The sequence below is a fragment of the Herpailurus yagouaroundi genome, unplaced genomic scaffold, assembly GCF_014898765.1.
Source record: "Herpailurus yagouaroundi ecotype Mexico unplaced genomic scaffold, PumYag 28, whole genome shotgun sequence".
In the NCBI taxonomy this organism is placed as follows: domain Eukaryota; kingdom Metazoa; phylum Chordata; class Mammalia; order Carnivora; family Felidae; genus Herpailurus; species Herpailurus yagouaroundi.
This window is the reverse complement of record NW_024412376.1, coordinates 164,680,963-164,696,994: the sequence shown is the minus strand read 5'-3', so window position 1 is coordinate 164,696,994 and position 16,032 is coordinate 164,680,963. Positions and strand designations below refer to the sequence as shown.

The 16,032-nt window shown below is 52.7% G+C and overlaps 1 protein-coding gene across 6 annotated transcripts in view; it reads right to left on the bottom strand.

Moving 5' to 3' along the window:
* The window catches only part of TBC1D14 (TBC1 domain family member 14), a 99,250-nt gene that overhangs the window by 25,413 nt on the left and 57,805 nt on the right, over positions 1-16,032 (bottom strand). For 4 of the 6 annotated variants that reach the window (XM_040488506.1, XM_040488515.1, XM_040488525.1 and 1 more), the window contains exons 3-6: positions 8,257-8,375; positions 5,877-5,959; positions 4,595-4,712; positions 2,524-2,630 (exon numbers count right to left, since the gene is read on the bottom strand). In XM_040488506.1, coding sequence (XP_040344440.1) covers positions 2,524-2,630; positions 4,595-4,712; positions 5,877-5,959; positions 8,257-8,375 — 427 coding nt within the window. Of the gene's footprint in view, positions 1-2,523; positions 2,631-4,594; positions 4,713-5,876; positions 5,960-8,256; positions 8,376-10,375; positions 10,494-15,948; positions 16,027-16,032 lie in introns of those variants that run through there. The other 2 variants (XM_040488540.1, XM_040488551.1) reach the window with 2 other exon arrangements.

The following is a 16,032-nucleotide window of genomic DNA, read 5'->3' as shown; positions in this document are numbered from 1 at the left end:
AAATGGGCAGAAGCTTCAAAACCTACAGGTTCTTGCTGGCGGGGCACCACCAGGATGAGTCCCCACAAGGCAGGCTCCAAATCGCCCGGTCCCAGTGCTGCCCGGCCATCCACGTCCGGATCACGGACGGGCCCCAACGGATCACTAAGACTTTACCTGCAGCTACCCAGAGAACTTCTGTGACCGTATTTTCCCCACTGTTACCTGCAGAAAATAAGGCAGAACACCACCTCTGCCTTCCAGACAGCACATGCTATTTTTTAAAATCTAAGCCGAGAGTTCCAGTTAACAGCATGATGCTCCAACAGGTGAAATCTTGATTAATGACCTTTCTCCAGCCTCGTCAAAGATCTGAGAGCCAGCACGCTAGTGGGCCGGGGCAGAAAAGGGTATGACTGTGAAACGTAACCTCACCCTATCATCGTTAGACAGGAGGGTGTGGGGAGCCTCGGCCTGCTCTCACTTTCCAGGAGGTGGGCCCGGCTTCGGTCACGGTAGCAGAAGACGGAAGAGAACGGCCACGTGGCCCCTGAGCACAGGGAGCCCCTTCCCAAATGAGGTATGTGACAGTTAAAGCACAGACGCCAGCAGGCTCACGGGAGGATGGGTCAGAGGGTCAGGGTTTTAAAAAATATGATCTCTGTGGCTTTACTCCTGTGTCAACGGGGACGCCTTCTTCCCAAATCCAATTTCGGAGCACAAGCCTGACTTCCCTAACAGCGGATCACTTCCCTAATAACTAGTATCACACTGACTTCCAGTTAAGTGTCCAGTCTCACAACCACCACCTTTCAGAGCAAAACTCCAGGCCTTCCCAACTTGGGAACGCAGGCTTCAGAGTCAGGCAGGGGACAGCCTCCACCACACACGAGCGTCTGGGGCACAGGATGGCCGTCAATGCTCTGTGAGACGTGCAAGCAAAGACTCTAATGTGATGTCCGGCCTGGACAACTGGAATTCACGACCACCTGTGTTCTTACACTGGCTTAAATATTCAGTAAAACGAAGATCAGGTAGAGCCCAATAGGTGGCATTCGTTCATTCAATGCACCTGTCGTGTGCAGAACACTGGGCTGGGCACAGGTGACACAGTGGAGAGCATGACAGGCGGGACCCCAGCTTCCTGAGCACCAGCTCTGGCGGGGGCCATGGACGCTAGGCAGCTCCTCAAGAAAGATGCAATTTAAGTAAAATGAGCGAATATCAGCATTTAGATAAACTTGCAAGGTATGTAACTGATTAATTAGCTGTGTAGCCTAATCTGTTCTGATATGGTCCACAGAAGACTCTAATTCAAATAAAATCTACCCAGGCATCAACGAAAACCAGACACACACACACAGTACTCTGTACCACAATCGGCCATTGAAAGAGTTTAGAAAGTTTTCAAGAATAAGGACCCGGATAATCGCTCAGCAGTTCCTCCACACCTCTACCTCTGGGGAAGCTTTTAACAAATCAGTTGCTACAAGTTAAATGTTACACATCATCGTCTCACATGAAGAAGGTAGAGTTTTGGTTGGTATGGGTTGGCCAAAAAGGGAGCCTTGAGGACATCACTATATATAGAAACCAGTAACCATCCACTGCCTGGCCAAGGCCACGATCATGGAGAGAAGATGAAAGTCTTGTAAGATTAACAACAACAACAAAAAAAAAGCAATAAATAAGTAACACGAGCCCTAGCTACACAGAGAAGATCCAAATTAATCTGTTTTCAATTCCAATGTCTTCAACAGGGTAAAAACCGCCACCATCAATTGCACAGGCACTTCCTGGGCACCAATACAAAGACAACGAGGAAGCAGGTCCGGTCTCAGCAGCTGAGACCACAGCCAGGGAGAAAAGGAAGAAATAGAGACCACCATCTATCAAGCACGTAATCGTAAGTCTCTGAGCTCCTGGCGTCCATGGCCCGTTGCGCGCACAGGCTCACTGGGCGATGGGCTCAGAGTGGAAGGGAGCCCATTGGGCGCCGCTGAAGGAGGACAAGGGCCAGTGCACCACACAGGGCATCCAGCGAGACAAACAGCCCTAAGAGAGGGGAGTACGCATCTCAAGGTCTCCTCTGGCACAAGCTACCGGTGCCTCAGGGGCCCCTGCGCACAGCAGCCGTCCCTCTAAGGTGCCTGGAACAAAATGCTGCAAAAAACCAACAATCCCCCAAATAGGATGCCTCCACAGAAACCCTGTCATGTGCCCATCAAGACGTGCTGTCCACAGGACTCTGACATGCCCCAGCCCGCCGATGCTCTGACACCCTGTCTGTCCAGGGAGGAGGACCGGTATCGGGAAGAAGGCAGTTGTTTGCTCTGAACTACCAGGTAACTGAAGCAGCTAGGAGTGACCCCGGCCTCCCGGAGGACGGTCACCAGGCCTCTCACAAGACACGGCTTCACGGCAACGGCTGCCTTTCTTCCTAACAGGCCAAAGGGGACAGGAGGAGCCAGAAGGCTGGGGGTGGAGGCTGGCGGGGGTATGACAAATGGATTCTCCAAGCCTAGGACCACGCAAGCTACTCACCATGGGTGATGTTTAACTCGTTGCCAATGGCTAAGCTCCAGACTTTGCCTCTCACACTGGGAGGGATTCCCTGCCACCATAAATCTCGAACTTTTCTAGAGCACCACCTGGACAAAAATGGAAGCATGAGATTATGAGTTTGTTCTCAATGAAGAAATCTGTTTGCCCGTGTGCCGAGCCCCAGGCCACGAGAGCGGGGGATACACAGTCACGTGGTACAGCCCCTGCCCTCAGGGAGCCTGCAGCCCAGGGTTCCAGAGGCCAGGAGATCAACAACTGGCTTCCACTGGGCAATGGCTGTGACAGGTGCGCCAGGGGCCCCACCTGAGCAGGAAGGGCGCTGCAGCCCAGGGGACCTGGGGTGCTATTCTGGAGCTGAACCCCGAGTGACCAGTAGCAGGTGAAGCAAACAGAGGCTGGGAAGGGCATTCTGAGTGGAAGGCACAGCGACAAGAAATAGCCTGGCCGGCTGCAGGAACTGCCGACAGCTGGGCACGGTGCGGGGGTGCCGGGAGGCACGGCCGCAGAGCCGCAGGGGAGGGGACCCCGAGAGCCCCGTGGCCGGCCACCGCACTGCTGCGCACCGGCCACCTGGGTAATGAGCTGCCAAACTCCACCGGCAGAGGAGACTCTGCTAACCCAGAACGTGCGGAACTGCACAAAGGCACTGAGGTCTGCTGGCCGCGACGGACACGCTCTGCCAACACACCGGACAAACGTAAAGTGCCAAAGACTCCCCAGGCGCCTCTCAATGCAGCGCCAGCTGGTGCTGCAGGAACCGGGTCTGCATCCCGCTCCACCCACACCCGCGGAGCCCAGAGCAGATCGCCCCCCTCTGACCCCGTAACGTCCCCGCTAACACCCGGATGGTGAAACCCTCCCCTCCAGGGGCCGTACTGAAGATTAAGGGGGACGGAGCACAGAGGTACCCGGCACAGTGCCTGGAGCCCCGCCGGCGAACTGAATGGCAGCTGTCATATAAACGCACGCATCTAGATCACGTCAAGCGTCGGACAGCGCAGCGCGGATGGGGAGGGGCGGTTCTGCAGCCCCAGGGCTCTGAGCGCCTCAACCCTTGTTACTGGGTCCCAACTGAGAAAAAGGGTTTCCCAGCCATGTCCGGCCCAGAAAAGCAGGCTCTGGGAACAGCTTGTTTACCTAGCAGACATGCTCAACGGCCATCTGACCCCGTGACGAGAGCGAGTAACAGCCGGGCAAGTGCCAGAAACAAGTCCCCAACATCCTGCCACACGGTTCAGTGGGAAGGGACAAGAGCTGAAGGGAAATTCGCATCCAAGCTCCCCGGCATCCCAGCTAATGGGCTGAGGCCCGAAAGGAGGCACCGGCCTCTGTGCGTGGCCCTGGGACTGCTGTCCCCTCTCCATTCTGAACACGCAGGAAGAAAAGACCTACGGCTGCCCCTCTGCTGTTAAGATGACTGCAGCCGCCAGACTCTGGGGGGTGTTGTCAAAGAAGACCCGGTCCCCATCTTCAGAAAGAGGACTATAGACACGTGAGCACAGGGATGCAGCAGACCCAGGGGTCTTCTACAATCACCTGGGCAGGAAGGTTTTCCCCAGGGAAATCTCAGCTTTAAAGAATGAAGAAGTAGCTGGATGAGGAGTTACAGGGCAAGAGCACTCTAGGCAAAGGACATGGAACATGCAAAGGCCCTGCGGCTCCCTAAGAAAAGGGCTCATCAAGGAAGGAGAGCTGGAAGGTGAGCCTACAGATAAAGCAGCGGGCTATCTCACAAAGGAATTCACACTGTTCGCGGAGTAGCAGGAAGTCACGGACACTCTATACAGGGAGGGACACAGACCTGGGCTTTAGAAGATCCCTCTGGCTACTGAGCACAAGACAAACTGGGGGTTAGATGGGGGCTGTCACGGGGTCCAGGCAAGGATCGACAGGATGCAACCGAGGCGGGGAGGGAGACTCCAGGCCACGCGAACATATTAGGTAAATTCGCCGAGGGCTGTGACGGGAGCTACAGTGAACAGCACCGCCAGCTACAGGTGTCAGAGAGAAGCGCCTGGTGGCCTAGCAGCCCGACTACGCCGCGGCTTACATTGTCTCCCAGTTAGGCAAAACCTCGTTGTTCCAGGTGAGGACGGCGTTCCCGATGCTCTCCTCCAGGCGGCACCTCTCCTCCAGCTGCCTCCTTCTCCGCTGCGCCTCCTTCAGCTCTGCCGACCGCGACCGGAAGCAAGAACAGAGCACCTGTTAACTGACACCCACCCTGTTCACGCCGCGTGACTTTCCTCAGGGTCACGCTGCGAAGCCACCACAGGCCTCTCTCTCTAGACCCATTTCAGGCTCACGGAGTTTCAAAAGCTCAGGTGTCATCCATCTCTTGGGAAGCTTTTCAGGCAGAGCACACGTACGGAGGCGGTACTCACATAAGAACACAGTTCACCGATCAAAAAAAGAAACCCGTGAAATCCACCGCCTGGTCAAAAACGGGGACATTACCGGACCACCAGAAGCCCGTGGCCCCTGTCCGATGCCCTTCTCAACAGAAGCCCCAGCCTCGCCCCCCTCCTGGTGTGTAAGCAGCCCCCCTGAGAAATAGCCTGCATCTTAACTGACACATCCTTTCTTGTATTTTTTTTATGGTGGTAAAACACCCAAAACCAAATTTACATCTTAACCATTTTAAATGTAGGATCAGTGGCACTGAGCATGTTCACGCTGTTAACGCAGCCATCGCCATCGTCCGTCTCCAGAACTTTCCCGCCTTCCCAAAATGAAACGCCACAGCCGTTAGACACGGACTCCCGTGCCCTCCTCCCCCGGCCCCCACGTTTCTACTTCCATCTGTGTGTCCTTCAGTGAGTAGCCTCTTTCACTGAGTGTAAGGCCCTCCAGGTTCGTTCCTATGGTAGCACGCCTCAGAACGTCCTTCCTTCTTACGGCTGAATTAATATTCCACCGTATGGATGGGCCACGTTTTGTTGATTACGTATACTTTTCAAACACGCCGGACTCCTAGGGATTTTAAGTGTTGCAAGGGATTTTATCAAATCCAATCACATCTTCTTGTAAATAAGGAAAAGAGAGCCCAGGGAGGGGAGGAAGTCTGCGCATCACCACTGGCTGAAGCTTTCCCCAAACCAGCACTTTCACCCTGCACGGTCTCTTTTCTTGTGTAAATTCTATTACCTTGAATAAAGCTACCGGGAACGAACGGTTAGTAGAAACATACGCTTTTGATGGAACATTATAAACTTCAAAACATTAAGACATTCCCCAAGGTTCAGGATCTAGGGCTCCAGAAGGTAAAACACTCTCCGGAAAGAGACAAAAATCTCGTGCTGTCTTACACAACCGACACGCAAGCATCCCGTTACCTCGTTTTTTGGCCTGAACCACCATTTCTTCATACTGTTGCCTGTGTTTCTGGGCCTCTTCAGCTGGCTTCGCTGGGAGATTTCTTGATAGAAAATAAACAATTTTCACCATTTTATTTTATTTTATTTATTTATTTTTTAATTTTTTTTCAACGTTTTTTTATTTTATTTTTGGGACAGAGAGAGACAGAGCATGAATGGGGGAGGGGCAGAGAGAGAGGGAGACACAGAATCGGAAACAGGCTCCAGGCTCCGAGCCATCAGCCCAGAGCCCGACGCGGGGCTCGAACTCACGCGAGATCACGCGAGATCACGCAAGATCGTGACCTGGCTGAAGTCGGACGCTCAACCGACTGCGCCACCCAGGCGCCCCAATTTTCACCATTTTAAATAGCAAACAAAAGTCGTTGAAAAACAAAACTTTCAGACTTACTTACTAAAAAAGATGACACACTCAAAGACCAAAAAACTACATTTGTTACAAAGACACAACAATTTCATAAACTAAACATACTTACGGACGCTAAAACAAGCTCACCGTAAACAACCTGAAGTACAAAGATCACTAGAAAGAAAAGAACAATTGCCCACGGTCCCAATAAACACTTCACCTTTTGGAATTTTTCACCCCAGCCTCCAAAGCAACTGTGAGCTGACAACGCACTAGTTAACTGTCACGGTCACGGTGAACCAGGGGCCCTCCGGAAGGGTGGCACACGTGTACGAACACGTTCCTGGGCCAGTTTCTCAGGGGCACAAGGTCTGTTCGTATCCGCTACCGGCTCATCTGTTTGGTTTCTTATACACAAATGTGCACCACAGTTCTGAGCACCTGCATGGGGTGTGCAACTTCGAATCCTGGGTAAAAACACTAAAATGCAGGCTCCTTCAGGAAAGCGCGGGAGAATCTGCTGGCCCTTGACAAGTGGGAGGCGGCAAGGTCTGGCTGGTGCACCCCGCGTTGGGGCACATTCGGAAAGAGCCACCGCCCTGCTGCAGGAGGGCACGGTGCTGTCTCCCGGAGGCCACCGTTCTGGGGGCACTGCGGGAGCGGTGGTCCTCAGCGGGCTCTTTCCACGTCTCTGTCCACCTTCCTAATCCGGCACTTCAGGGATTCTCTCCCCGTCCACGACATACCCCCCAATTCCAAGGACCACGAGTTAACATCAGAAGACGCATTTCTTCTTTGGGTTTTGTCAGTTTTAAGTTTCAGAATGGGCGGGGACCCAAGGGACGGCTGCTCTACAGTCTCTCTTTCTCCCTCTTTTCACAGCTGAGGGATCTTTCTGTTCGAGCGCAGTGTTCTATGGAAGCTCGATACTGAAGCGAGGCGAGCTGCGGCCTGTACCTCCCTAAGGGCTCCAAGTGTGGTCTGTAAACCCGTCCTCAAAACCGATCTCATCCGTGCAGGGACGCTAGAGGCCCAGAGAGAGGCGGGCCTGGTGAGATCGCTGCAGCCCGTGTGCTGCAGATCCCACAGAACCCAGCAGGCCAGCCCAGGACCTGTCCTACGGGACAGGGGCGCCCCTGCAACCCCGCGTGTGTGCTACATACGCTTCCTGGGGTTCTGGCAATCACAAGCCGGTCCACGATTTACAACAGCTACTTAAGTATTTCTAAACGCTGAAGTGAAATGAAAAACCGGGGCGCCTGGCTGGCGCAGTCGGTTGAGCGTCCGACTTCAGCCAGGTCACGATCTCGCGGTCCGGGAGCTCGAGCCCCGCGTCGGGCTCTGGGCTGACGGCTCGGAGCCTGGAGCCTGCTTCCGATTCTGTGTCTCCCTCTCTCTCTCTGCCCCTCCCCCGTTCGTGCTCCGTCTCTCTCTGTCCCGTTCAATAAACGTTGAAAAAAACGTTGAAAAAAAAAATTTTTTTAAATGAAAAACCACTTGAATGGAAAACCCGGAGTCAGACTTTCTGTGTTAAAGGACAGTTTTCCAGATAAGTTCTTTTATTATTATTATTATTATTATTATTATCAGAGAACACATGTCAATGTAGGGAATAAAGAGGAAATAAGGAAATGAGCATTTCTGATATGAATTATGGCTTACTCTTCTCCCCTCTGGTGCCCCCAGCCCTTTTCTAGGGTAAACTGTACTTATCTACTAAAGCAAACATGCTAGAGAGTCTTTTAAGACTCATGCTGGTCTCGGGGCGCCTGGCTGGCTCAGTCGGTTGAGCGTCCGAATTCAGCTCAGGTCATGATCTCACCCGTTCCTGAGTTCAAGCCCCACGTCAGGCTCTGTGCTGACAGCCTAGAGCCTGCTTCAGATTCTGTGTCTGCCTGGCTCTCTGCCCCTCCCCTGCTCATGCTCTCTCTCAAAAGTAAGTAAACATGAAAAAAAAAAAAGAAAAGAAAAGAAAAGAAAAAGACTCACGCTGGTCTGTCTTCCAGGATGAGTGCGGTGGTAGAAAGTGGCTCAAAATCAAGATTCTTCCTCACATTCTGCTTCGGAGAGGGCGGCTTGCTAGGTCGTCCAGCCTTGTCTTCATATTCCTGGGACAAAGAAACAAGGCATACCTGTGGGCCTGGCCAGCTCAGGTGTTATGACGCCCTTCCGAAGGCGAGGAAGCTGTTTTGTAATCAAGTCTTTCACGTGATTTTGAGGATAATGCACCGAAACCGCTTCCTTTTCAGAAGGAAGAGCCACCCACTAAAGGGGTCCCACAGCCCCGTGGGGAGAACCGTGCCCCTCCCCCACGCGGGTGGGGGAGCAGCCGAGGACCGCCATCCCAGCAGCCCCTTTAGAAGGGCCCACAAGCCACCTCGGGTGTCCTCCGCTTTTCCTGGGTTAAGAGGCGTATCTTCCGGCTTCTGAACAACGTCAAGTTTTACTGACGATTGCAGTGGCCGCTGGGAAGCTCAGAGCTAGAGCAACAGCCAATTCCGGCACCCATCTGATCCCCCGGCTTCATCTCATATACCCACTCCCGCACCAAAACCTCAAACCCACTTTCTGTTGTCTCATCGCATTTTATGTGTTTTTGTTGGCTTTAAATCGCTTCTGCGATGGAAGAGGTTAAAAATTTTTTGCGGGAGATGAAAAAGCCGTTTCACTTTACGTATATATTTTTTTAATTGAAATCCAGGTGACACAATGTTATATCAGTTTAAGGTGTACAAGGTACCAATTCCACAGACAACTCTGTGTTATGCTGTGCTCACCTCGCGTGCAGCTACCGCCTGTCCCCACACAGCACTAGGACAGGATCACTGACTCTATTCCCCGTGCTGCGCGCTTTGTCCCCATGACTTACTCGCTCCACAGCTGGAAGCCCGTGTCTCCCTCTCCCCTCCCCCCGTTTCCCCCCCCACCCCCTCCCCTCTGGCCACCACCAGCGTGTCCTCTGTATTTACAGATGTTTCTGCTTGTTGTTTATTCATTTGTTTTGCTCTTCACATTCCACACATGAGTGAACTCATCTGGTATCTGTCTGACTCATTTCACTTAGCATAACACCCTAGGTCTATCCATGTTGTTGCAAATGCTGTTTCATTTTCTTTTTTTAAAATTTTTAAAAATATTTATTTTTTGAAAGAGAGAGACAGAGTGCGAGTGGGGGAGGAACAGAGGGAGAGGGAGACACAGAATCCGAAGCAGGCTCCAGGCTCCAAGCTGTCGGCACAGAGCCCGACGCGGGGCTCAAACTCATGAACCGTGAAATCATGACCTAAGCCGAAGTCGGACGCTTAACCGACTGAGCCACCCAGGCGCCCCTGTTTCATTTTCTTAAAAGCAGAAACATAAAAAAATTATTTAACATCTTTGTATGAAGCCATCACTGCAAGTTGTCGCATAAATATTTGTGCCACGAACAGCCTCTCAACCCCTGGGTAACTAATCTGTCCCACGGACTGCAACCACAAAAGCTTAGTCACATCTGGTGACCCACATTCCAAATGCCCAAACAGGAGAGTTCAGGACAGTCAAGCAAGTTGGCACCAAGGAGTCCGGTTTCTGATATAGTACGCGCGCACGCGGGTACCCTTAGCCCTCCACAAAACAGGAAAAAAAGAAAAAAAAAAAAAGAACCAATACTTTCTGATTGCCTATTATAGACGAGGCTCCCGGGACCCTCACTTAAGGGAAGACAATCTAATTGGTAAGACAGGACAAACAAATGAATAGTTAACCTAAGACTTAACACCCATTCCAGGTAACAGAAACAGTATATCCCAAGTGGAATGCAATTAACTGTTAAATGAATTTTATTAACAGCTGCCAAGGAGGGTGTTACTGGTAAAATTATTTGGCAAACGATTCTTCTCTCAGCTAGAGAAGCCTATAGAGGCTTCTAAAAAGTGGAGAGGAAAAGGTCTTTCCTCAAACTACGTAAGCTATGAGAAGAGAGTGCACGGAGAAGCAGGTGGGTGGGGCTGTTCTGTACGTCGGGATGGACAAGATTAGATGACATCACCGTCTACTCTAACTTAAAATGGTTCCGTTAAAATACTAAAACGACTTCTGCCTGCCCAGACCGAGAAAACAGACTCACTTTTTCATCGATTCCACATCTGATCACATGCGGTTTCAGGCACTCGGCCGCAATCTAACATGACACCAGGCACTGGAAGCTTCAAATCTAGCACCTGGATGCCCAGATCTTGAGTTCCATAGACAATCTACCAAAAGCTGTATGTTAAGAAAGATTCTGAGGCATGCTGCATTTTAACAAGAATTAGTAACGAATGCCCTGTAAGGTCCTATCTGGTGACCGTGGTCTAGTGACCTATATGCCAAGGCCAAAAACGACAAGCCCCAAGTTAAATGTCCCAGAACGTGGACACCCGTTTCCATTTGCTGTGTGTGCTTTACACACACTGTGTCACTTTATCTCGGTAACAATCTCTGTGGCAAGGCTCCCCCCCATTTTATAGATAGGGTAACTGAGGCTCAAGGTAAAGTGACTTACCCCCAAACACACAGCCGGCAAGGGGCTGGGGCTGGCCACTCCGCCACTCTGTGCCAGCCCAATCTCTTTTTGACTATACTTAAACCGGTGTGCAGCTTTAGAGGGAAAAGGCTACTTGGGTTAAGTGTGGCCTCTGGAGGCAGACAGGTACAGAAGCAAATTCACCACCAATACCCAGCCGTGGCTTCAGGCAGAACTCAGAATCCCTGAGCTTCGTGTCCACATGCGCAAAAAGGGAAACCGTACTGACCAGACAGCGCTAAGGAACAAGGAGGGGCTTGGTGCAGAGAAAGTTCTCAATAAAGGGCAGCCCTGGTTGCTGAGTACCATTATCCTTAGCCCTGAAACAAGTGAATAATGCATGCGCGCGCGCGCACACACACACACACACACACACACACACACACACACACACCACCTCTAGGGCCAAGCAACCAAGTCTACAAACAGCACAGATACAAAAAGCAGTAGAATTAACCAAACGCCTTGATGCATAACCAAAAAACATCAGATCTCTTCAGTTAGCGCTCAGAAGCTCTTTACAGCAAGTGGAAACAGACGTTAATGAGCCAAACGCTTGGTGAGGATTTTACACACACAGTGAGCAGAACCTGGCCTTCACGCCAGCCCTCTGAGGAGCCGCCTCCGTCCCCAGGCCACAGAAGGGAAGGTGGAGACCCAGAGCCATCAATGACCGGCCCAGCCAGAGCAGGGGAGCTGGGGTCAGAAGTCAAGCCTCTGGTTCTGCAGTCACACTTGCCACCACTCTCCGGAACTCAGGCGAGCCACTCACGGACATGATGCAGAAGTAATTTAATCATTCACATCCCGTCCAAACAAAGCCTCCAACCATGACAGCAACCTGTCATACCGAATTAAGGGCAGGTGCAGGGCAAACACTTTTCTGTCTTAGTCACATAGAGCACTGCATGATTTAAAAAAAAAAAAAAAAAATTGAAGAGGACTGTCCTGCCCATACTTGAAATCCCAGGGAAAGCCTTTCTAGAAGGATATAAATGGCGTCAGCAACGGTTTACAGGTCACGTGCTACACCCTGTTCTTCCAGAAGTTCACACAGAGGTGTCTACAAGAAGCTCATTTTCCAAACGAGACGAACCGATTTGAGAAACTGAGGACTACTGCTCTTTTTTGCTGCCTGACCACCGCCACCGTGGGGCACATGCAGGGTCCCGAGAAGGGCCCGTCCCAGTGGGCTCCGCCTCAGGGCCCAGCGCCCCCATCTGGCCGAGGCTGACATCTAAGGATGTGAAGGAGCAGACGCGTACACTGGCCAAGACGGGCCTGGCTCCCTCACAAATTGGTGTGATCCCAACAGACTCAGGAGGCACTGCCCAGGTACATTCTGTGACAGTCAGTAACATCCCAAGAATTCCCAAGTCCAAAGGACTTGCTCTGGATCTACCTGAGGATGTCCACCATTTAATTAAGAAGGCTGTTGCTGTCTGAAGGCGTCTCGAGAGAAACAGAAAGGATAAGGATGCTAAATTCCTACTCATTCTTTTTTGAAAAAATTTTAAATGTTTTATTTATTTGAGAGAGAGAGAGAGAGAGAGAGAGAGCGAGAGCGCGCGCATGAGCAGGAGAGGGGTAGAGAGAGAGAGAGAGACACGGAATCTAAAGCAGGCTCCAGGCTCTGAGCTGTCAGCACAGAGGCCGACGCGGGGCTCGAACCCACGAACCGTGAGATCATGACCTGAGCTGAAGTCGGACGCTTAACCGACTGAGCCGCCCAGGCGCCCCTAAATCCCTACTCATTCTGACCAAGAGCCGTATTTACTGGTTGGCTCAATAATCATTAAGACCTAGCAAGTCCTTCCCCCAGTTGGAAATATGAGTCACTCACAGCCTCTGCCCTCATGGCATAAATTTGTCTGCACACTCGAGCAAATAAGATCATTGTTTAACTAGGAAAAAAGAGAGGACTATTCACTCTAAGGATCCTTCAGGGGGGTGTGGGGGGGAGGGCAGTGAATAAAACGTCCCTAGAAAAACAACTTTCAGCCATGAATGATCAGCGTTACGGTCGGCACGTGATGGGGCAAGAGCTAGGTCTCTGGAAGCAAAAAGAGTGAGTTCGAAGCCTGGCTCTGACCTGAGGCGAGTCCTCTCTCTCCTCGCTCAGCCTGCTTCCTCACCTGTGAAAAGGCATCAAGTGTGAAGGCTCCTGGGAGGAGGAGGTGAGAGGAGGTCCGTCCAGTGGCTGCCACGAAGCATGAGCCCTTTCTTTGGGCCAGGCCCAGCCTCAGGCCAATTTATCATCATAAAGTCCCTTCCCTTCTTGGGACCCTTATGGGATCACATTTTGATGAGCCTGCAGACTACTCAGTATAAATCACCTGTTCCGGCGACAGCTAGAGTGCAACGCCCTGCACGGCCCCAGCGGGAAATGCGAACAGAGTTCTTCAAAGTTCTGGTGACAAATCAGTTTAAGTGGTCATGGTAACATTTTTTTTCTTCCTTTCTTTTTTTTTTTTTTTTTTTTAAGTTTATTTATTTTGAGAATCCCAAGCAGGCTCTGTGCTATCAGTGCAGAGCCTGACACGGGGCTCACACTCACGAACTGTGAGATCATGACCTGAGATAAAATCAAGAGTCGGGGGACGCCTAACCAACTGAGCCACCCAGGTGCCCCTGCAACATTTTCTGTCTTTTAAACCAAACGATAAAAAATACAGAATCCGCACAGTAGGGACAGGTGGTTTCACTTCTACACCTAGTTAGTTATGCCAGTGTGCAGTCTCACACTGTCTAAGCCGGGGCAGGGGGGATGGTGGTGTCAGGTCAAAAAAGCTTACAAGCCACTAATTTGCAAGTCTCTGCCCTGAGTGGCTTACCATGCGTCCTGCCGGGAAGACAAGACCGGCACCAGCGAGAGCAGCAAACAGAACCTACTGCACTTAACCAGGGGCTGAGAGGTGGGTGTGGTCCGATGACCTAGCAAAGGGTCCAGGAAAATGTCAGGGCATCTGAGCAGGGCCTCAGCTCCACACAGGGGCCATGAGCAAAACAGATTCAGCAGGCAGGAGGAAGATGGAAAGGGACCTTATCTGCGAAGGAACTACAGGGGGCCCGGCACTCGAGGAGACCCAGGCCACAGCCCTGAAGGGCTCTGGTAGGGGCAGTAAGATGCTGGCAGAGGCTACGAAACCAGAGAATGAAAAATGCCACGGGAGAGCAAGCCGGGAGGACAGGATGCCTACAGCTGGGGGAAATCAAGGAAAGCATCTCAGAAAGGGTCCGGATGAGTGGACAGAGGATCAGGGTGATTGGCCCGGAAGCCATGAGGGAGAGGCCTGCGACAGCACAGGCGGCGGCCAAGAGACACGCACGAGAGCTGGCTTATTCGTGGGGTAGGACGAGCGTGTTACGTGGGGAATGACGCCGAGGCAAAGCTGTGTTGCTTTAGGTTTTGCGGTCTCAACAAGCCGCCTAGAGCTGCCTGGACAAGCCTCGCCGGAGAGGAGCTGCACGGGCACAGAGCCGGAAAGCAAACTGAGTGAGGCGTGGCGAGCCTGTGAGACGCATCCCATGGAAGGATCCCCATCGTGGGTGTGATCTGAACGACGTTAAGGGCGAGGAGAAGGGGGACACACTCCTAGGGCGTATAACCTGCCGTTAGGAAGGGAAAAAAAGATGAGCTCAATAGGCATCTGTTTTAAGAGGACGAAGAAAAGATCAAGCTTCTCTCTCGAATGATGAACAGGAAGTATTCCTGGCGGGACGGCAGGAGGGGCTGTCAACGCCATTTACAGCCCTGGGAAGAGTGCGGCCAGGAACGGAAGCCCCCGGCTGCCTGGAAATCTACACTTGCCGGAAGGAGAACGGGCCATCAGGCCACACCGGCACTCCAGTCCTTGACTCAACTGTATATGGTACCAAGATCAGCCTTCTCAAAGGACGACGGACGTGCTGGGGGTATGGCTCCAACAAAGCATGGCGGGTCACCACACGTGGCACCCGTACGACTGACGTGAGCCAGTGTCGACGGCAGCACAGCCGCCACATCTGCAGCGCCGGGGACCCAGGCAGCCTGCAGGGGAAGCACCAGGAAGGAAGCAGGCTTGGGTCTCAACCAGCACCTCCTCAACTATCGCCACCGCGGCGTGACCTTGAGCGCATCCCTTCACCCTTCCAAGCCCGTTTCCTCGTCGATGGACTGAGAATGGGTTAACCCAAGGCACACAGGCACAGCAGGTACCCAGAAAATGGCAGGGAATTCTTACCTTGTCGCGTTACTAAACACGACTCTTCTCGGCATCTCCCGCCAGGAGGGGTACTTAACGGGGCCGAAGGGAAAAGTGAAGGGCAGTGAAGTGCCTGGAAGGAACACTGTGCTGGTTTCACACTTTGCCATTTGTAACAAGCAGTTCTGGGGGGAGAGGGGCACGGCTTTGGAATCTGAGACGACACCGCTTTGGTTTTGACATTTTTAGCGGGGAAGAGTGGCCTGTCCAGGTCTCACGAGTGCTCAGTCTGCCAGAAGGCAGTCCTGGTGACCACCGAGGCTTGACCTCACAGGAAGAAGGCCCCCTCAGAGCCTCCAGTCTACTCACCAGGCAGTACTTTCCCAAAGAGCATTCGCCAAGTTACCGGAAACGGCACTCGGGAGAGCAACTCTCCGGAGCCGTTTCTAATTGTCGTGTCCCTTACAAAAGGTCTACAACACAAAAGTTAACCTGCGGTCTCGCGAATGAGCTGTGGGTTTCAACAAGATGCTGCAATCTGACCACCCTACTGGGACCCGGCGCAAGCAGGGTACGGGCTCATCTTCACACAAAGGCTTCCCCCAGGCTCACAGGCACAGGCCACTCTCGCCTCTGAGAGGGGAGCCCGGCCTGACCCGAATCCGAGAACAGGCTGCAATCTCATGGGGGGTGGTTAACAATCAGGAGGCGCCGACTCGCTCGCTCAGCCTCTCACTGCACCATTAAAACCGAGGCCTGTTAGAAAATCACGCGGAACCGCACACACAAAGAATGCAGGGAGGCGCGCGGGGCGCACGGCGGCCACTTGCAAGCCTCGGCTCGCTGGAGCAGTCGTGTGCAACACACACGCACGCACCGGGCGCACCCACGCAGGCGCCCCGGCCGATGACCCGCGGTGGCCCGGGGGGGGGGGGGGGCGGCCCCACTCACCATGAACGCCGCGGGGCTCAGGGGCGCGCGGCCGGCGGCTCCATGCCCGGGCGGGCTCCGGTGGCCGGCTCCGGGGACCTCGGG